At 41.4% G+C, this 21780-nt stretch overlaps 1 protein-coding gene and 1 pseudogene across 2 annotated transcripts in view; one reads left to right on the top strand and one right to left on the bottom strand.

The window, feature by feature from the left end:
• NDUFA12 (NADH:ubiquinone oxidoreductase subunit A12) overlaps positions 1-21780 on the top strand; it is a 42874-nt gene that overhangs the window by 4705 nt on the left and 16389 nt on the right. The window contains exon 3 of one of the 2 annotated variants that reach the window (XM_025401804.1): positions 5161-5248. The exons of the other annotated variant lie outside the window; for it this stretch is intronic. Within the exon in view, the coding sequence (XP_025257589.1) occupies positions 5161-5248 (88 nt within the window). The remainder of the gene's footprint in view (positions 1-5160; positions 5249-21780) is intronic. 2 annotated transcript variants of the gene reach the window in all.
• On the bottom strand, positions 16988-17648 carry LOC112634409 (annotated as a pseudogene).

The following is a 21780-nucleotide window of genomic DNA, read 5'->3' as shown; positions in this document are numbered from 1 at the left end:
TCTGCTGATTATTTCTTTTGCTGTGCAGAAGCTTTTTAGTTTAATTAGGTACCATTTATTTTTGTTTTTGTTGCATTTGGGTTCTTAGTTATGACTTCCTTGCCTAAACCAGCGTCTGAAAGAGTTTTTCTGAAGTGATATTCTAGAATTTTTATGTTTTCAGGTCTTAGATTTAACTCTTTGATCCATCTTGAGTTGATTTTTGTATAAGGCGAGAGATGAGGATCCACTTCCATTTTTCTACATGTGGCTTGCTAGTTTTTTCAACACCATTTGTTGAATAGGGTGTCCTTTCCCCACTTTATGTTTTTGTTTGCTTTGTTGAAGATCAGTTGGCTGTGAGTATTTGGCTTTATTTCTGAGTTCTCTGTTCTGTTCCATTGGCCTATTATATACCAGTAGCATACTGTTTTGGTAACTGTAGCCTCATAGTATAATTTGAAGTCGGGTAATGTGGAGTCTCGAGATTTGTTCTTTTTGCTTAGTATTGCTTTGGCTATGTGGCCTCATTTTTGGTTCCATATGAATTTTAAAATTGTTTTTTCTAGTTCTGTGAAGAACGATGATGGTATTTTGATGGGAATTACATTGAATCTGTAGATGGCTTTGGGCCATGTGGTCATTTTCACAATATTGATTATGCCCATCCATGAGCATGCGGTATGTTTCCATTTATTTGTGTCATCTATGATTTCTTTCAGCAGTGTTTTTTAGTTTTCCTTGTAGAGATCTTTCACCTCCATGGTTAAGTATATTCCTAAGTATTTTATTTTGTTTTTTGCAGCTGTTGTAAAAGGGATGGAGTTCTTGATTTGATTCTCAGCATGGTTGTTGTTGGTGTATAGCTGTGCTACTGATTTGTGTACATTGATCTAGTATCCTGAAACTTTGCTGGATTTATTTATCAGGTCTAGGAGCTTTCTGCATGAGTCTTTAGGCTTTTCTAAGTTTGTTGATGATCGTATCATCAACAAACAGCGACAGTTTGACTTCCTCTTTTTAAATTTGGATGCACTTTATTTCTTTCCCTTATGCAGTTGCTCTGGCTATGACTTCCAGTACTACGTTGAATAGAAGTGCTGAACGTGGGCATCCTTGTCTTGTTCCAGTTCTCAGGGTGAATGCTTTCAGCCTTTCCCCATTCAGTATGACATTTGCTGTGGGTTTGTCATATGTGGCTTTTATTACTTTGAGGTATGTCCCTTCTGTGCCAATTTTGTTGAGGGCTTTTATCATAGAGGAATGCTGGATTTTATCGAATACTTTTTCTGCATCTGGTGAGATGATCATATGATTTTTATTTTTAATTCTATTTATGTGGTATATCACATTTATTGACTTGGGTATGGTAAACCATCCCTGCATCCCTAGTATTAAACTCACTTGATCATGATGTATGATTATCTTTTTGGTATGCTGTTGGATTCGGTTAGCTAATATTTTGTTGAGGATTTGTGTATCTGCGTTCATCAGGGATATTGGTTTGTAGTTTTCTTTTTTTTGGGACAGATAATTCTTTGTTGTGAGGGGCTGTCCTGTGCATCATAGAATGACCAGCAGCAGCGGCCCTGACTGACAACCGAAAATGTCCCAGGCATTGCCAGATGTCGCCTTGGGGGCAAAATTTCCAACTCTTAAGAACCACTGGCCTAATGCTCGGCACATAATAAGTGCTCAGTCAATATTAGCACTGTGACTGCTATTATTTTTTTTTACAGTTTGAGTATCCCTTACCTGAAATGCTTGGGACCACAAATATTTCAGATTTTAGATTTTTTTGGATTTTGGAATATTTGCATTATATGTCCCAGTTTAGCATCCCTAATCTGAAATCTGAAATGCTCTAATGAGCATTTCTTTTGAGTGTCATGCCAGCACACAAAAAAAAGTTTCCAATTTTGGAGCTTTTGGAATTAGACACACCCAACCTGTACCTTCTTGAATTATTGAATTTTCTCCCATGTGCATTTTTTACTTTTATAATAATAAAAAAATACTCTCTTGATTGAAATGAAAAGTATCAAAGAGGAAAAAGCAATTAGTCTTCATCCAGGGGAACAATGTATAATGTGAAATATAATTACCTAGCATTTATTGAGTGATTACCATGTGCTAGGTGCTGTGCTAAACAAAAACATACATTATCTACTTTAATCTTCAACATCTCCTTGAGATAGGCACTTTTGTGCTCCCTATGCCCCCATTTTACAGATGAAGAAGGTAAGTCATTGAGCAGTTAGGAATATTTCTCAGGAATGTGTAAACCATGTGTGGTTGCTTTGGATGCATGTTGGTCTATAAGAAGTAAACATCTTATGTACTCTGTTATTTATGTGTGTGCATGTGCATGTGTGTGTGCATGTATGTGTGTGTGTGTGATGAGGTCTCACTATTTTACTTGAGCTGGTCTTGAACTCTTGAGCTCAAGCAATCCTCCCGCCTTAGCCTCCTGAGGAGCTGGAATTATAGGCACATACTGTCACACCTAGTTATGATGTTTTTAATACTCACATAAATCACAGAATTTTAGACCTAGAATAGATTTTAAGAGATTGTCTAAACACTGTTGTTTTATAGATGAAGAAACAGTCCCAAGGAACTGTCTTACTTTTTTTTTTTTTTGAGACGGAGTTTTGCTCTTGTTGCCCAGGCTAGAGTGCCATGGCAGGATCTTGGTTCACTGCAACCTCCGTCTCCCAGGTTCAAGCGATTCTCCTGCCTCAGCCTCCTGAGTAGCTGGGAATACAGGCATGCGCCATCATGCCCAGCTAATTTTTTATATTTTTAGTAGAGATGGGGTTTCTCCATGTTGGTCAGGCTGGTCTCAAACTCCTGACCTCGTGATCTGCCCAGCTCAGCCTCCCAAAGTGCTGGGATTACAGGCATGAGCCACTGCAGCCGGACTCCTTTCTTCTTTTCTCCCTTGCATTGGAAATATTCTTATTTTTGCTAATTAAAAAAAATTAGGGCCTGGCATGGTGGCTCATGCCTGTAATCCCAGTGCTTTGGGAGGCCAAGGTGGGAGGATCAGTTGAGGCCAGAAGTTCAAGACCAGCCTGGGCAACATAGTGTCTCACAATGTCCCCCATCTCGTGTGTGTGTGTGTACCTATATATGTATGTGTATATATATATTTGGTGTATGAAAGCTCTCTCCCCTTTTAATTTTGCAACTCTTTTAATAATTTAGTCTTTATGTATATTTAAGATTCTTTTCTTTTATTTTGAGACAGGGTCTCTCGGTTGCCCCACCTGGAATGCAGTGGTGTGATCTCGGCTCACTGCAACCTCTGCCTCCCATGCTCAAGTGATCCTCTCACCTCAAGCTCGAGAGTAGCTGGGAGTACAGGCGTGTGCCACCATGCCCAGCTAATTTTTGTATTTTTTGTAGGGACAGGGTTTCACTGTGTTGCCCAGGATGGTCTTGAACTCCTGAGCTCAAGTGATCCCTCTGCCTCAGCCTCCCAGAGTCCTGGGATTAAGAAGTGAGCCACCGTGCCCAGCCAGTTGTGTTTGTTTATTTAAAAAAAAAATGCACAGCATTTTTAAAAACAGCAACACAACATTCCAGTGTATGGAAGAACCATTATTTCTTCAATCCTGTTACTGTTGATAGACACATAGGTTGCTTTTGGCTTTTTGCTATTAGGAATGATGCTACTGTGAACCTGCTTATAACTACATGTATGTGTTTAAATAAATTTCTGGCCTGATCTCTACTAAAAATACAAAAATTAGGCATGGTGGCACATGCCTATGGTCCCAGCTACTCGGGAGGCTGAGGCAGGAGAATTGCATGAACCTAGGAAGGGGAGGTTGCAGGCAGTGAGCCGAGGTTGCACCACTGCACTCCAGCCTAGGTGACAGAGCGAAACTCCGTCTCCAGTAAACAAACAAATAAATAAATAAATCGGAATTTCTGAGTCTGAGGATAGGCATTTAACATTTCAAGAAATATGGAGAGAGAGAGACAGAGAGAGAGATTGTTAAGGCCCACCTCCATCATTATAGCCTAACTGTATTGTCAGGTCTTGACTTATGAAACCTTTCCCGAGGTCTCCTCCGTCTGCCCGCACATTCCCATGCCTTATTGAATTATAGTTTATTTTTAGTTAGCTATTCTTAAGATTGATTTCTCTAAATGAAGCAGTAAATGTTGATTGAAATCTGTATTTTTAAAAAGAGATGGGGTCATGTTTAAGTACCGGTAGTCAGTATTTGTTGATTATATGTTTATCTAGGAAAACCCTGTAAATGAAATGCAGATTACCTTTTGCTTATTGGTTTAAAATCCATCATAGGAATGAACAAATTCAGTGTTCCCTATGGGCAGGTAAGAGCAGTAAGGAAGGGGTAGAAGGAATTAATATTTATTATGCGCTTATATGGCTGATGCTGAACTAGGTGAATGTATGTGATATTTAATTTTCACAGCAACTCTAAGATGTAGGTATAGTCATCCACTTTTAATAGATAAAGAAACTGAGGCTCATGAAATTTGCCTAATAACCACTGATAATAAGTGACAAAGCCCAAGTCTTTGCTCAGTTTAAGGACCCAATAGTGTAAATAGTGGTTAGGCCCCTCAACTAGTGCTCAGAAATTTCCTAAATGAGGAATGCAGCCATATTATTTTGATGACATGAGGTGTCCTGTGTACCTAACCATCATTTCTAATGTTTGCTTATTTTGTATAATTCACAAATTTCCAAAAGGATCTGGGGTGGTTTTAAAAAAATACTTATGTGGAGACGTAGAATTCAAGTATGATTGCTACAAATGTGTTTTTGCCCCAGTCGCAAGAGGAGCACCTTATTTTCTGAATACCCTGAACATCTGAGAACACACTTTCCTGTCCTGTCTGCTACTCCCTCTGGGGAGCTGGCAGGGAAGCAAGGATTCTCCGCTCCGGGAAAGGCCTGAGCCCCTCCACAGCAGTGAATCATCTCAGTCTTTGGTGCAGGTTGCTGATTAAAGCTTGCCACACACGTCCTGGAGCTTGCCTTCATAAATTCACCCAGGGTGTTATTCCTCTAATAGCTCTCTTATATAAGATCACACAAAGTCTTTTCTTAATAAAAAGGTTGTCTTCTTTGATATTATGCATCTATGCTTTAAAAAAAAAAAGTTTTCCTTTCTAAATGTTCGTCTTTCCACTCAGGCCGTCACCGATGGGTTGTATATACTACTGAAATGAATGGCAAAAACACATTCTGGGAAGTGGATGGAAGCATGGTGCCTCCTGAATGGTAAGCTGAGACAACATTTTATTATTTTATTTTGTCTTTTTTTTTTTTTTTTTTTTTTGAGACAGGGTCTCATTCTGTCACCCAGACTGGAGTGCAGTGACATGATCATGACTCACTTCAGCTTTGACCTCCCAGGCTCAAGTGATCCTCCCACATCAGCCTCCCTAGTAGCTGGGACTACAGGCCCGTGCCATCTCACCCGGATAATTTTTGCTTCATTTTTAAATTTGTTTGTTTGTTTCTTTTTTGAGACAGAGTCTCATTCTGTCGCCCAGGCCGGAGTGCAGTGCCGTGATCTTGGCTCACTGCAACCTCCACCTCCTGGATTCAAGCGATTCTCCTGTCTTAGCCTCCTGAGTAGCTGGGACTACAAGTGATTGAGCCACCACGCCCAGCTAATTTTGTATTTTTAGTAGAGACAGGGTTTCACTGTGTTGGCCAGGCTGGTCTCGAACTCCTGACCACAGGTGATCCCCTCACCTCGGCCTCCCAAAGTGCTGGGATTACAGGTATGAGCCACCATGCCTGGCCTGTTTTTGTTGTTTGTTTGTTTCTTTGTTTTTTCTGAGACAGAGTCTTGCTCTGTTGCCCAGGCTGGAGTGCAGTGGCATGATCTTGACTCACTGCAACCTCTGACTCCCAGATTCAAGCCATTCTCCTGCCTCAGGCTCCCGAGTAGCTGGGACTACAGGCTCATATCACCACGCCTGGCTAATTTTTGTATTTTTAGTAGAGATGGGGTTTCGCCATGTTGGCCAGGCTGGTCTCGAACTCCTGACCTCAGGTGATCCACCTGCCTCGGCCTCTCAAAGTGCTGTGATTGCAGGCATGAGCCACTGTACCCGGCCTAATTTTTGCATTTTTTATAGAGATGCAATTTCGCCATGTTGCCCAGGCTGGTCTCAAACTCCTGGGTTGAAGTGACCCACCCACCTTGGCATCCCAAAGTGCTGGGATTACAGGCGTGAGCCACCATACCCAGCTTTTATTTATTTTTTTAGTTGAGATGGGATCTTGCTATGTTGCCCAGGCTGGAACTCCTAGGCTCAAGCAATCCTCTCACCTCAACCTCCAAGTAGCTGAGATTATAAGCACGAGCCACCATGCCTGGTTCATTTTATTTAATTTAACTTGACAATATTTATTTCATTACAAAAATATTTATTGAATATCTCTCTATAAGGCAGTCAGTGGTATTCTTCTGAAAGTATCTATCCTACTTACATTGAATGCATAAGTTACCCTTAAATTTAGTGGCTTAAAACAACAATTATTTCTGTCTCCATAGTTTTTTTTTTTCGGGTCAGGAGTTCAGACAAGATAAAACAAGGGTGGCTAGTCTCTGCTCCCAGATGTCTGGAGCCTCAGCTGGAAGACTCCAAAGCTGGACACTGGAATCATCTGAAAACTTGATCAGGCTGGGTGCGGTGACTCACGCCTGTAATCCCAGCACTTTGGAAGGCTGAGGCGGGTGGATCACGAGGTCAAGAGATCGAGACCATCCTGGCTAACACAGTGAAACCCCGTCTCTACTAAAAATACAAAAATTAGCCGGGCGCAGTGGTACGTGCCTGTAGTCCCAGCTACTTGGGAAGCTGAGGCAGGAGAATCACTTGAACCCGGAAGGCAGAGGTTGCAGTGAGCTGAGATCGTACCACTGCACTCCAACCTGGCAACAGAGCGAGACTCCGTCTCCACAAAAAAAAAAAGAAAAAGGAAAACTTGTTCACTTAGTATCTGGCATTTATTGTTGGCTGTCAGCTGGGGTTATAGCTGGGCCTGTGGGTTGGAATACCTTCATGTTGCCTGGGCTGACACAGGCAAGTGCTCTGAGAGAGTGAGCTAGGCAGGAGCCATATTGCCTTATCTAACTTAGTCTTGCAAATTGTCCAGTATCACTTTCATATTCCATTGATTGAGGCAATTAGAAAGCTCCGCCCAAGTTCTACTTGAGAAAACATGGACCTATCTCTTGATGGAGGCATGTCAACATTACGGTATATGTTGGGATGTATAATGGTGTGGCTGTCTTAGAACAACAATATGCCATAGTATCACCTGTCTTGGTGAAGCGGAAGGTGAAAAGAACTTTGGCTGTAATCTTGTCTGGCGGTTTGACTTTAAGCAAGTTCCTTAAGCTCTTTAGGGCTTAGTTTCATCATCTGTAAAATGATAGCCCTAAAATTCCTTAGGTCTCTAAAACCTGTATGACTTTATAATATACATATTTTGAAATGAAATTCTAAATGCTCACCAAATTTTGCATGAAGTGTTTCTAAGCAAAGTACTTATATCTGTTTCATAGACTGCTGAAATAATGCCATAGAGTTGATATACAGTTAAACTCTGGAGATGCTTTCCAGTGGTCTAGAAAATTTCACTCAAAAACTAGAAATAAGTATATGTGGTGGGCTGTGACATTTTATTTTAATTGGATTTGAACATCAGAGCTAGTTTTGGGCTGTCTTCAGTAGAAAGTGGGATAATCTCAGTGTATTTGCCTCTGTTCTAAAGAGTCACTTGGACACCCAGATATGTGACATAAGTGAGTGAAGTGCAGCTATGAAACAATAGGAGGTCGTGGGAACTACAGTGAACTGAAAAGTACAGACTTGTCAAAGAGGGCAGCAGGCTTATTCAGCAATCCCCAGTTCCATCCAGTGAGAATTCTGCGAAGGGTTTCTGGAATTTTCAAAGGTGGACATCTGTATTTCTTTGTGAGATTTCTTGTTTTTTCTTGCTTTTTTTTTGTTGAGATAGAGTTTCACTCTGTCGCCCAGGCTGGAGTGCAGTGGCACCATCTTGGCTCACTGCAACCTCTGCCTCCCAGGTTCAAGCGATTCTCCTGCCTCAGCCTCTTGAGCAGCTGGGACTACAGGCACCTGCCACCATGTCTGGCTAATTTTTCTACTTTTACCACAGACAGGTTTCACCATGTTGGCCAGGCTGGTCTCAAACTCCTGGCCCCAAGTGATCCACCCACTTCAGCCTCTCAAAGTGTTGGGATTACAGGCGTGAGCCACCACACCGGGCCAGTTCTTGTTTTTTCAATTAATTTTCAAAAATATTTGATATTTTAAATACAGCCTTATCTAGCAGAACCTTCCACGATGACGGAAGTGTTCTTTATCTGTCCTGTCCGATAGGGTAACCACTTGCCACATGTGGCCCAGAACATTATTTTTATTATTATTATTATTATTATTATTGAGACAGGGTCTCACTCTATTGCCCAGGCTGGAGTGCAGTGGCACAATCAGGGTTCACTGCAGTCTCGACTTCCTGGGCTCAGGTGATCCTCCTGCCTTAGCCCCCTGAGTAGCTGGGACTACAGGCATGTGGCACCACGCCCAGCTAATTCTTTTGTATTTTTAGTGCACATGAGGTTTCGCCATGTTGCCCAGGCTGGTCTCGAACTCCTGGACTCATGCTTCGCCCACCTCTCCCTCCCAAAATACTGGGATTACAGGCATGAGCCACCATGCCTGGCCTTTCTAGAGCACTTTAAAATACCGATAATCCAACCGAGGACATTTTTAAATTTTTATTTGTGATAAATAGGCTACTCAATTGGACAGAACAACTTTTTTTTTTTTTCCAAATACTGTGTGAGCTAAGCAAAACATATTTGTACTGTACATTTTTTGCTGAGCTACAACCAGTTTTCAACCCGTGTTCTACTACTTGGACTAATTGTGAGCACTGACTGTGTCAGTGATGTAGTTTGAAGAACATGATAATGGATAATGTCTTTAAAAGCTCACTGGGGCTCGGTGTGGTGGCTCATACCTGTAGTTCCAGCACTTCGGAAGGCTGAGGCATGAGGATCGCTTGAGGACAGAAGTTTGAGACCAGGCTGTGCAACATAACAAGGCCTCATCTCTATAAATAAAAAAGTTTTAGAAAATTAGTCAAGCATGGTGGTGTGTGCCTGTAATTCCAGCTACTTGGGAGGCTGAGGTGGGAGGATCCCTTGAGCCCAGGGGTTCGAGGTTGCAAGGAGGTATCAGTGCATCACTGTACTCCAGCCTGGGCAACAGAGTGAAACCCTGCATCTGAAAAAAGAAGTTCATTGGTTCTTAACATGAGAAAGCAGCACTGATTAGGAACTTTCTCATGCTACATCATTAGGGGATTGCTGTTGCACTCTTTTTAGTGGGAAATAATAACCTGTTGTTCTGTTAAGGTCTGAGGAGCTGTGGGTTGTTTTGGGTTGTTTATTTTTATTTTTTATTTTTTCCACATTCTGTGTCTTTGTTTTTTTCTTCAACTTTTATTCTAAGTTCCAGGGTACATGTGCTGGATGTGCAGGTTTACATAGGTAAACGTGTGCCATGGTGGTTTGCTGCACAGATCATCCTGTCACCTAGGTATTAAGCCCAGCATGCACTGAGCTTTGGTTTTAGGTTTAGAACCATCAACCTTCTCCGAAGGGGCATTCTATATGTTAGGAGGATTATTTGAGACCAAGGTGTCAACATGGAATTCAGGCTTTTGGAGCTGAGGTGTCCTGGTTTTTGTTTCATTGAGAGATTGTTTCTTGGGTGGAGTTGGTCCTGGGAGGCTGTGGAAGGCATGTAAGCTGTCTTATTCAGATTGACATCTATCTGCTTCAAAACGTTCGTCTAACATTGGTGCTCAGGGGCCACAGTTGGGGAGATGAGGGGTAGGCTGTGATTTCAATTATGTGCGATTAAGTATGTTTAAAATTATAAAATAGTAAAAACCTGAAAAGATAAAAGTTCCATTCAGTGGAGCAAGTCCTTTTATTTGATCTGAGATCACAGGAAAATGAAGGTAAGAGCTGTAGAAGATCACTCCAGCAGGTGCCTGAGGGCAAGGGAGGATTCAAAGCTGCATTTCTTTGTGGAGAGAAGCCTCCTAAGGGCTGAGTACCTTTGATGACCCTTGTTTGTATGGGAAGCTTCACGGCTTGTGATGAATCTTTGTAGAGAGAAATGGTGTTGGACAAGCTTAGCTGTTTGTTTCTCAAAGCCCTGTTTGTTGACTGTGACACACTGTGGAATTCTAAATCTGTGGATTCTTACCCTTGATTCGTGAATACATTTGATGTTGGGTTGATTTATCTCTAATTAGAGAGCCAGGTATTATTACATGTAGAGAGTAATTGTACAGATACAATTTATCATCCCTATTCAAATAACTATTTATTTAGTACCTACCAGGTGCCAAGAACCTGGGGATAAAGCAGTGAATAAAACAGGGTCCTCGTTTTCATGGGGGAAGGCAGAAAAACATACTTTACGTATTTGTGGTAATGATAAGTGCAAGGAAGATGATATGAAGCTGGGCCTCACAGGGGAATCAAGAGCAATGGAAGGGTCAGGTGGCTGTTTTATACAGGAGTTAGAGAAAGATTCTTTGAGGAAGTGACATTTGAGGAAAGACCTAGAAGACGGGGAGAAAGCATTCCAGGCAGAGGGAACCACAGGTGCAAAGCCTGTATGTTTGAGACGTATTGCTTGGTCTGTTCAAAAACAGCAGTATGGCCAGTTTGGCTGGAATGGAATGAGTGAGGGGAAGATGTTAAGAAACGAGGTAGGAGAAATAGCTAGGGCCCAAATCATGTAGATCTTGTAAGATGAAAGGTTCTTGCATTGGCTTGAACCCTGAGAGCGTGCCAATAGACAACATGAGGCGATGTGGACCAACATGCTGTTTTAATGAGCGCCTGGGTGCAGGCGGGCTGAGGCCTAAAATGGTGTTAGCACCAAATGAGGACGGGGCAGGGGTTTTATAGTCTCCTGTAAATAGGAAGTGTCTCAGTCTGATGTAACTGCTATCTAGTACCTGGACGGCCTGCCTCTTGATCTTCAAGGGGGTATGAGTCTTTCAGCCAGCTCTCTTCCTGCTTCTGCTGTCTTGCTGACACAGGCTGCTGCCCAAGTAGACTTGAGCCTTGGGAATGAGCCTGAGAAGGGAGGAGTTACTCATCCCTTCAAGCTTTCAGGCCTCGGGGAGACTCTTTCAGTAAGCCATGGTACGTACTTCGGCTTTTTGTCTGAATTTATTTGGAAGTCACTGGAAGGTAAGATAGGGTGTGATCTGGTTGACAGGTTTTTTAACATTTGGAATAATCCCGAACTTTCAGAATCATTACAGATATTTCATTTATTTATTTATTTTATTATTATTATTTTTTGAGACAGTCTCACTCTGTTACCAGGCTGGAGTACAGTGGCGCGATCTCAGCTCACTGCAACCTCCGTCTCCCGGGTTCAAGCGATTCTTCTGCCTCAGCCTCCCGAGTAGCTGGGACTACAGGCAGACACCACTACCCCCAGCTAATTTTTGTATTTTTAGTAAAGATGAGGTTTCACCATGTTGGCTAGGATGGGCTCAATCTGTTGACCTCATGATCTGCTCAGCTTGGCCTCCCAAAGAGCTGGGATTACAGGCATGAGCCACCACGCCCAGCTTACAAATATTTTGATAACTTAAAAGTAAGTTGCCAGATTGATGTCCCATCACTCCTGAATACCTTAGCGGGTACTTCCTGCAAACAAGAGCATTGTCCTACGTATCCACAATATAACCATAAATATGAGGAAAGTAACAATGATACACTATGTAAGGGAGGCAAAATTTTACCCTTATCCTCTTAGGGCTTTTTGGCTGGGCCTGAGAATTAAAGACATGTTAACAGGAGAAAAGCATACAAATTTATTTAATATAAGAGTTCCATGACTTGGAGCCCTCATAAGGGAATGAAGACCCAAAGATGCAGTTCATGTTGAACACTTAGATACTGAATTGGACAAAGAGGAGAACATTGTGAAAATGTGACAAGACAAAGGGACTTGGGCTTGAATAGGTTAATTGTGTGGAGAAGTGACCAAGAAGATAAGAGTTAATTTAACAAAGTTTGTGCAGATTTCTCTTGACCTCAATTTCCTGTCCTTGATGTAGAAAGATATTTTCCTTCTGGTATAGGGAGGACATCTTTTATGTGGGAATTTTTTCTCCTTTCAGAAAGAAAAAGGTCATATTATTCTTGTGCCTGCTGTTTTTGTTTTGTTTTGTTTTGAGACAAGATCCTGCTTTGTCGCCCAGGCTAGAGTGCAGTACAATCTTGGCTCCCTGCAGCCTTGACCTCCGGGGCTCAAGTGATCCTTCTACCTCAGCCTCCCAAGTAACTGGGATTACAGGTGTGTGCCACCACACCTAATTCTGTATTTTTAGTAGAAATGGGGTTTCACCATGTTGGCCAGGCTGGTCTTGAACTCCTGGCCTCAAGTGATCTGCCTCCCTCAGCCTCCCAAAGTACTGAGATTACAGCCATGAGAGCCACCACACTCGGCTGTGCCTGCTGTTTTTCAAGTGTCTTTAACTCAGCATGGTCAATATGCCAGAGCTGCATATTTTGGAGCAGTGTGTTCTGAATTTCAGCCACTCAGGTTTCATCAGTTGTCCCAACAACGCCCTTTATAGAGAGATCCAATCACACATTTCATATGGATCTCAAGTTCTTTAGTCTCCTTCACACTGGATTGGCTCCTCAGCTTTTCCGTGATCTTCAGGACCTTGAGGCTTTTGAAAATTACTCGGCAGTTACATTGTTGAAGGTCCCTCAGTGGGTTTGTTGGATGTTTCCTCATGACTAGGTTCAGGCTGTGTGTCTGACATTCCTGTCACTGAAGCCATGTTTTTCTGGTTGCACTCTATTAAGTAGCAGCTGATTTGTGTTTGTCCTATTATTAATGAAAACCTCTATCATGTAATTAAGGGGTCTGCCAGTTTTCTCCATTCTGAAGTTACTAATTTTCCCTTTGTAATTAGTTAACATTTTGTGGGGAGCAGAGTTTTAATTCATTACATCTGTATCAACTCCTATTTTAATCAATGGGTTATAATCCATTGTTATAATTGGTTCTTTTATTGTTCAAATTGAGCTCTATTTGACTAGTTGGAACCCATTCAAGTTGCATTTGGAGTTCTTTGGAGGTTTTTAGAGGGGAGGGGTTCTCAGTTTTTAAAAATATTTTATTTGAGACAGAGTCTCACTCTGTCGCCCAGGCTCAGTGCAGTAGTGCTTTCACAGCTCACTGCAGCCTCAACCTACTGGGCTTAAACCATCCTCCTGCCTCAGCCTCCCAAGTAGCTGGGACTACAGGCATGCATCACCACACCCTGCTGTTTTTTTTTTAAGAGATGAGGTCTCACTATGTTGCCCAGGCTAAAATTTTATTTTTAATTGACAAATAATAATTGTATATATTTGTGGGGCACAATATGATGTTTTGATATGTGTTTACATTGTGGAATGATTAAATCAAGCCAATTAATAAATCCATTACCTCACATACTTATCTTTTTTTGTGGTAAAAACATTTAAAATTATTTTAGCAATTTCCAAATATACAATGCATTATTATTTATTACAGTCACCATTCTGCACAGTAGAGCACTAAGGCTTATTTCTCCTAACTGAAATTTTGTACTCTTTTATCAACATCTCCTCTTTTTTACACTATCCACTCCTCCTGCCCCTGGTAACCACCATTCTACTCTGCTTTTTTTTTTTTTTTTTCCTTCTTTTAAAGATAGGGTCTTGTTCTATCTCCCATGCTGGAGTTCAGTGGCACATTAATAGCCCACTACAGCTTCAATATGATGTGCTCAAGCGATCTTCCCACCTCAGCCTCCTGAGTAGCTGGGACTAGCTAATTTTATTTATTTATTTATTTATTTATTTAAAGACAGAGTTTTGCTCTTGTCGCCCAGGCTGGGGGACAGTGGCGTGATCCCAGCTCACTGCAACCTCTGCCTCCCAGGTTTAAGCGATTCTCCTGCTTCAGCCTCCTGAGTAGCTCAGATTACAGGTGCACACCGCCACGCCCACCTAACTTCTGTATTTTTAGTAGAGACAGGGTTTCGCCATGTTGGCCAGGCTGGTCTCGAATTCCTGACCTCAGGTGATCTACCCGCTTCAGCTTCCCAAAGTGCCGGGATTACAGGTGTGAGCCACCGCGCCTGGCCTATTTTTATTTTTAGTAGAAGCAAGGTCTCGCTATGTTGCACAGTCTGGTCTCAAATTCCTGAGCCCGAGCAATCCTCCTGCCTTGGCTTCCCAAAATGTTGGGATTACAGGTGTGAGCCACTGCACCCAGCGTGATGTTTTCTTTTGGAGATTTTTTTATCTGATCAATTTTAAATACACAGTACAAGGAAGATGGAATGAATAAGAAAAAAACTCATATTCTATTTCCCTATTAACACTAAGCCATATTTTTCAAAATATGTTTCAAAATACTTAGCCAGATCACCAATCCCAGTCACTACCTTTGTTTAAATATTCACTAAAAGGCCGGACATGGTGTCTCACGCCTGTAATCCCAGCACGTTGGGAGGCCAAGGCAGGCGGATCACCTGAGATCAGAAGTTTGAGACCAGCCTGGCCAACAGAGTGAAACCCCGTCTCTACTAAAAATACAAAAAATTAGCCGGGCATGGTGGTGGACACCTGTAATCCCAGCTACTTGGGATGCTGAGGCAGGAGAATCACTTGAACCCAGGAGGCGGAGGTTGCAGTGAGCCCAGATCATGCCACTGCACCCCATCCCGGGTGACAGTGTGAGACTCCATCTCAAAAAAAAAAAAAAAAATTCACCAATAAATTAGTCAAGTGGTAGAAACCCATTGAGAGACATGGTCTAGAGAGAACAGCTAAATGGCTACATATATCTTAGTAACAGTTTAGTCCCAATATTTAGCAAGCTTGTTTAAAAATTACTATTCCCATTGGTTTATAGTGACATTAATATAAATATGTAATTTGAAAGTCAAAATTCCTTTCACCGTGAACATAAAACTTTTTATAAGATAGTTGTGGGTTGGGGTACAGTAATGATGGGGGCTGCTGGCCATATTCAAAGCCTAAAAGACTGGCAGCTTGGAAAGTTAAAAACCATATATATATACTCTCAGTATACTGCTATGTCCCACATTTTTGCTGTACATTCTTGTCTAATAATATGGTATAAATTATTCCCTTAAATTTGAAAAAACAGTGAAGATGAATACATTTTTGTCTTCATTTCAAAATAACCCTTTTAAATGGAAAAGCATTTCCTTGTGTTAAATTTGTTCAAAAGATGGATTTAAATACTGTCTTCACAACATGTACAGTTTTTTTCACCTTTAGTGCCTCATTATAATCAGTCTGGCAGTAAGACCTTCAGTGCTTTATCAGAAATGAGATTATAAGATTGTTAAACCTGTACTTGAATCCTTCTTAAGACACTGAATTATACCAAAGTCCAAAAAACATATGACCACTTATCAACACCCTCAGAACCTGTGAATTACTGCAGATAATCTCACATGCGCATATAATTCAAACAGAAACTTTGTGGACAGGGTGTATAAAATAAATACTAAAATATTTATTCAACTCTATTTAATGCTGCCTAAATGGTTAGATGAAAAGACTAATATTACTGACAGGAAGAGAAACTATTTTAAGGACTATTTTCTAAGTAGTTAGAACAATTTTGCAAAACAAAGATAAGCAAGGGCCTATGCCAATACATTATTCCTGTAGTGTAATGTAATAGCTAATATGGAATATAATCAGTAAGCAGTTAATATGAATATAAATAGGTATAATCCATCACTAAATCACAGTCTGGTGAAAAGCTTCTCAGCTAAAGTAGTTTGAGAAGAGGGTTAAGGGAAGGAGAAGTGGCAGGCAGGGCAGGTTGCCAGTGGGAACATCATTTATGTACCTTACCGTTATCATCATCTTGTATATAACAGTCTACTGTTGCAGAAAGGTAAACCCTTTCCAAGTATGCTAGCCTAGAATGTGCTTTATGTAGCATAGTACGATTATTTAAGTATTAATGCTTCATTTGCATTTATATTTAGATATACAAATAATCACATGCATATTAAAACTAAACAGAATCTTATAACACTTTAATCTCATTTTGGGAAAGTTAACAGGTACGATGGAAGTGTATACTACAGAAGTTTCTAGAATATCTATACTGAGAGGTAAAACCAAAGGAAAACATCACCACCTGTTTAGTATATGGCTTGTACAAAACCTCAAGCTCACTCATTTTTTTTATAGGTGGATTTGTTTGATAAGGATTGTGATCCAGTGATTATTTAGCAGCAATTTTACAAACTGTAAATTCTTTTATTAACAGGCATTTTAAACAGATAATACTAATCTTATTTATTTTTTATTTTTGTTTTTCTGAGACAGAGTCTCTCTCTGTTGCCCAGAATTGAGTGCAGTGGTATGATCTCAGCTCACTGCAACCTCTGCCTCCCGGGTTCAAGTGATTCTCCTGCCTCAGCCCCCTAAGTAGCTGGGACTACAGGCCTGCACAACCATGCTTGGTTAATTTTTTATATTGTTCATAGAGACAGGGTTTCGTCATGTTTCTCAGGCTGGTCTCGAACTCCTGAGCTCAAAGGATTTACCCACCTTGGGCCCCCAAAGTGCTGGGATTACAGATATGAACCACCGCACCTGGCCCCATTCTTATTGAAAACCCATGAGTGCCAAACTGGGGAATATACAGCTTATGCATAACTTAAAAAGCAATTCCCATTTTATTAATAAAAGACAAACACAGCATACCAAAACCTATACTAAACAAAGAAACTATAATATGGACACATGATTGATATGTCTAAAATGATATATACAGCACATAATTAATGTTAATTATGTAATCAGTACATTTTTCTATATAATTCCCTTCATGCTTCACTTTCCCTAGAAACTGAATTCTGAGCTTCCTCTTCTAAAATTGGTACACTCAGGTTATCCTTGGACATCAAATTATACTTCAGCACAAAGTTAGTAAGCCGATGACACAAAAATGTCTCATTTTCATATTTATCAAAAATTTGCCAGTGATGAAAATAAGCATGTGAAAATATTATATAAATCCTATGGCATGCTGATCCTAGTTTTGCTACCGATGATTCCTTTATACTAACCTTGTCGGGAAAATATTGCTGTTCAGAAGACACAGCACCATCAAATGTATGTCTATTGTAGTCTATAGCAGGACACTCTTGTTTTATGAGTTGCACAAAGACAAATCCATTGTTCTCTTGCTGTCATTTAAGTATCTGGATGGCATTCACTCTGAAGTTTGACCTCAAGTCCATTTAGCTGAAGGCAGAATTGCTTTAAGTGTTCCTATTTCCGTACAGTTTCATCTTGGCCTTCAGGTGGTTCAAGAATTTTGTCAATATTGGAGCAACCTGCTCTTACATTCTGTTGAATGTGCTGCTGAACCACGAGTGTACTGTCCTATTTTCTCAAGGATTCATCAGGCCAGTTATAGAAATCTTGTGCCTTGGTGCCCAGTCTGTTCTGCCTCAGCACTGCTGTCCCTTCTACCATGACCATAGTGCCCGTTCTAGGCAGCTGGAGTTGGTACCTGGATGTCTCTACTTCTATGAGTTCAATTTTTTAAGATTCCACATATAAGTGGGATCATGCAGTATTTATCTTGCTGTGCCTGGCTAATTTTGCTTAGCATAATGTCTTCCAGATTCACCCATGATATCCGAATGACAGAATTTCCCTCTTTTTTAAGGCTGAATGATATTCTATTGTGTACATATACCACAATTTTTTTTTATCCATTCATCCGATGATAGACACCTAGATTGCTTCTTTATCTTAGCTTTGTGAATAATACTTCAGTGAACATGGGAGTGCAGGTATCTCTTCAGCATAATTCAGGAATCTTACTTCTGGGTATAATTCCTTTGGATATAACCCAGAAGTGGGATTGCTGAATCATATGGTAATTCTATTTTTAGTTTTCTGAGGAACCTCCATGCTGTTTTCTATAGTGCTATATTAATTTACATTCCCACCAACAATGTACAGGTTCCCTTTTTTCCTTTTCTTTTTTTTTCTTTTTTTTTTGAGACAGAATCTCGCTCTGTCGCCCAGGCTGGAGTGCAATGGCACGATCTCGACTCAGTGCAACCTCCGCCTCCCAGCTTCAAGCAATTCTCCTGCCTCAGCCTCCTGAGTGGCTGGGATTACTGGTGTGAGCTACTATTCCTGGATAATTTTTGTATTTTTAGTAGAGATGGGGTTTTGCCATGTTGGCCAGGTTGGTCTCAAACTCCCAACTTCAGATGATCCACCCACCTCAGCCTCCCAAAGAGCTGGGATTCCAGGCATGAGCCACTGCACCTGGCTGCAGGTTCCCTTTTCTTCATACCTTTGCCAACACTTGTTATCTTCTGTCTTTTTGATAAGTCATTTTAGCAGGTATGAGGTGCTATCTCACTGTGGTGGTAATTTGCGTTTCCCTGATGATTAGTGACAATGAGCATTTTTTTCATATAGCTGTTGACCATTTGTATGTCTTCTGAGAAATGTCTAGGTACTTTGTTCCTGCCAACTGCTTTTTTTGAGACTTTTCTTTTTGAGGCTGAAGTGCAGTGGCGCAATCTCAGCTCACTGCAAGCTCCGCCTCCTGGGTTCACACCATTCTCCTGCCTCAGCCTCCCTAGTAGCTGGGACTACAGGCGCCTGCCACCATGCCTACCTAATTTTTTTGTATTTTTAGTAGAGACGGGGTTTCACCGTGTTAGCTAGGGTGGTCTTGATCTCCTGACCTCGTGATCCGCCCTCCCAGGCCTCCCAAAGTGCTGGGATTACAGGCGTGAGCCACCGCGCCCGGCTAAAAATTTTTTTTGTAAAAACACGGTTTCCCTTTGTTACCCAGGCAGGTCTGTAACTCCTGGCCTCAAGTGAGCCTCCCACCTTGGCCTATCAAAATGCTGGGATTACAGGCATGAACCACCATGCCCAGCCACTTTTCCTTTATTTTATTTATTTATTTATTTTTTTTTTGAGACAGAGTCTCGCTCTGTTGCCAGGCTGGAGTGCAGTGGTGCGATCTCCACTCACTGCAACCTCCACTTCCCAGGTTCAAGCGATTCTCCTGCCTCAGCCACCTTAGTAGCTGGGATTACAGGTGCACACTACCATGCCCAGCTAATTTTTGTATTTTTAATAGAGATGAGGTTTCACCATGTTGGCCAGGATGGTGAGTTTTTTTAATTCCATATATATATGGAATTAATAATAATATATATAAATAATTAATAATTATTATATATAATATATAATTATATAATATATAAATAATTAATAATAATATATATTTTTATTTAATATATAAGATATATAAAATATATTATATATAATATATATAAAATAATATATATATTTTATAAAATAAATATATATTTTTTTATTCATTTATTTTTTTTGTCTATTAGCTTGGGGTGGGGGGTCCTTTTGAAATATCTTCATCATTCTTGGAGCACCTTCTTACTTTCTGACATGAGGTGTTCCAGGTTAAACTTAGAGGTTCTCTGTTCCAGCCTTGGAGAAAGCCATTTCTCTGAGGAACCCCGTGCTTGTTTTGCTTGGTTTTTGTTTTTTGAGACGGAGTTTTGCTCTTATTGCCAAGGCTAGAGTGCAATGGCACAATCTCAGCTCAACTGCAACCTCCGCCCCCAGGTTCAAGTGATTCTCCTGCCTCAGCCTCTTGAGTAGCTGGGATTACAGGTATGCGCCACCACCCTGGCTAATTTTGTATTTTTAGTACAGACGGGGTTTCTCCATGTTGGTCAGGCTGGTCTCAAACTCCCAACCTCAGGTGATTCATCCACCTCAGCCTCCCAAAGTGCTGGGATTACAGGTATGAGCCACCACAGCTGACCATTTGCTTGTTTTTTAGTGGAGAGTGGTATTAGAAATGAAGATATGAATGTCAGCTGTGCTCATCGTTATTGGAATGTCAGTGCTCCCAGTCCTTCTCAGTGGACAAGCTAGGGAACAACAGGTGTAACGATTGTGTGTCCCCACCAGTACCACTGACGGCAGTCCGACACTACAGGTTACACTCTAGTTTTCTCCCTCTCCCATGTATAGCTGGTTTTTTCTTAATATAGTTATTTTTTCAATTCCACTGTGTATAACTAAGTTCCCATTGCTGCCCTCTCATCCCCCTCCCCCACTGGACTTCCTCCTTATCCCAGTTTGCCTCCAGCCCCCAAACCAGCTTGCCACCCTCCCCTCTCCTTGTGTGGACAGGCTCTTTCCCCCACAAAGCTCTGACACATCCTGCTGGGCTACCGCAGCATTCTCCTCACATACCACGTGCAGATGTCTACATTCCTCAGGCCCACTTAATGACTTTTGCACTCTGATTTACATTTTTAAAGCATCTCTGTGGTTGCTACAAAGAATAAAGGAAAGGGGCAAGACAAGTGTGGAAGCAGGCTAATCGCTTGAGAAGCTGTTGTAAGTCCTGATCTAGACTGTTGATGGGGTTGGACTAGGGTGCTAGTGATGCAGGTTGGGAGGTTTGGGGTTGTATTAGTTGTCGATTACTGTGGAACAAGTTATCCCAAACTTAGCTTAAGACAGTAAATATTATCTCACAGCAATTTGAGTGTAGCTTAGCTGGGTGCCTCAGTCTCAGGGTCTCACAAGGTTACAATTGAGATCTTGTCTGAGGCTGCTGTGCTCTCAAGGTTTGGCTTGGGAAGGACCCACTGCCACACTTACTCACGTGGCTGTAGACAGACGTCAGAAGATTTGCCTCCCAGCTCACTCAGTAGACCTCTGCACAGACCACCCACCTCATGACATGGCGCCTGGCTTCCCCAGACCAAGGTGGACGGCACAGTCTTTTTAAACCTCATCTAGGAAGTGACATCCCATACTTCAGCTGTCTGTTTTTTAGAAGCGAGTCAATCAGTCCAGCCACACTTAAGAAGAGACTATTAAACAAGGGTGTGAATACCAGGAGGCGGCGATCACTGGAGGCCCTCTTAGAGGGTGCCAAGTAAGATGGGGTCAGCGGGATTTGCTGATTGATTGGCTTTTGAAAGAAAAACCAGTCAAGGGTGACTTCAGGATTTTTCGCCTGAACTACTAGAGGTACAGTTACTGAGATAGGGAAGAGTGGAGTAGGGGGAGCAGGTTTAGAAGAGGTAGTCTACGTTACGTATAAGAAGCTTGATAGACGACCACATGAGAAGGTGAGTAGACAGTTGAAAGCTAGCCTGTTGGTTAAGATAGAGATTGGTGCTGGAGATAGGATTTTGGTTTGATTTTATCTAGTGTAGTATTCAACTTAACTTTATAAATTGAGGTTTAGGAGAATATGACCTTCAGTTAAATGCCTAGCTCTGTTATCCTGGAAACCAGATAAAATTGTATTAACAGTATTGCAACATAAAATCGACCTCTGTTTGGGAAATTGCATCTGGATTGAGAGGAATTAGAAATGCCTGGTGAGTGCTGCTGCTCTCAGAACTGGCATGACCCTGTGGGAAAGGGAATCCTGAAGTATGCCTTTGGAGTTATTAGAGACGTTGGCTTTGGTGGAGCATAAAGCTTTGAAGTTAAGGCAGCTCCTGCACCTGCCTCATGTTGCTCTCATCTCCCTCGAGCCTGTGCTGTGTCATCTCGGGAGTTAAAGAAAATAGCTTCTGGG

Source organism: Theropithecus gelada, chromosome 11, assembly GCF_003255815.1.
Source record: "Theropithecus gelada isolate Dixy chromosome 11, Tgel_1.0, whole genome shotgun sequence".
Taxonomy (NCBI): Eukaryota; Metazoa; Chordata; class Mammalia; order Primates; family Cercopithecidae; genus Theropithecus; species Theropithecus gelada.
The sequence above is the reverse complement of the archived record's forward strand: the minus strand, read 5'-3'. Positions and strand labels throughout refer to the sequence as shown.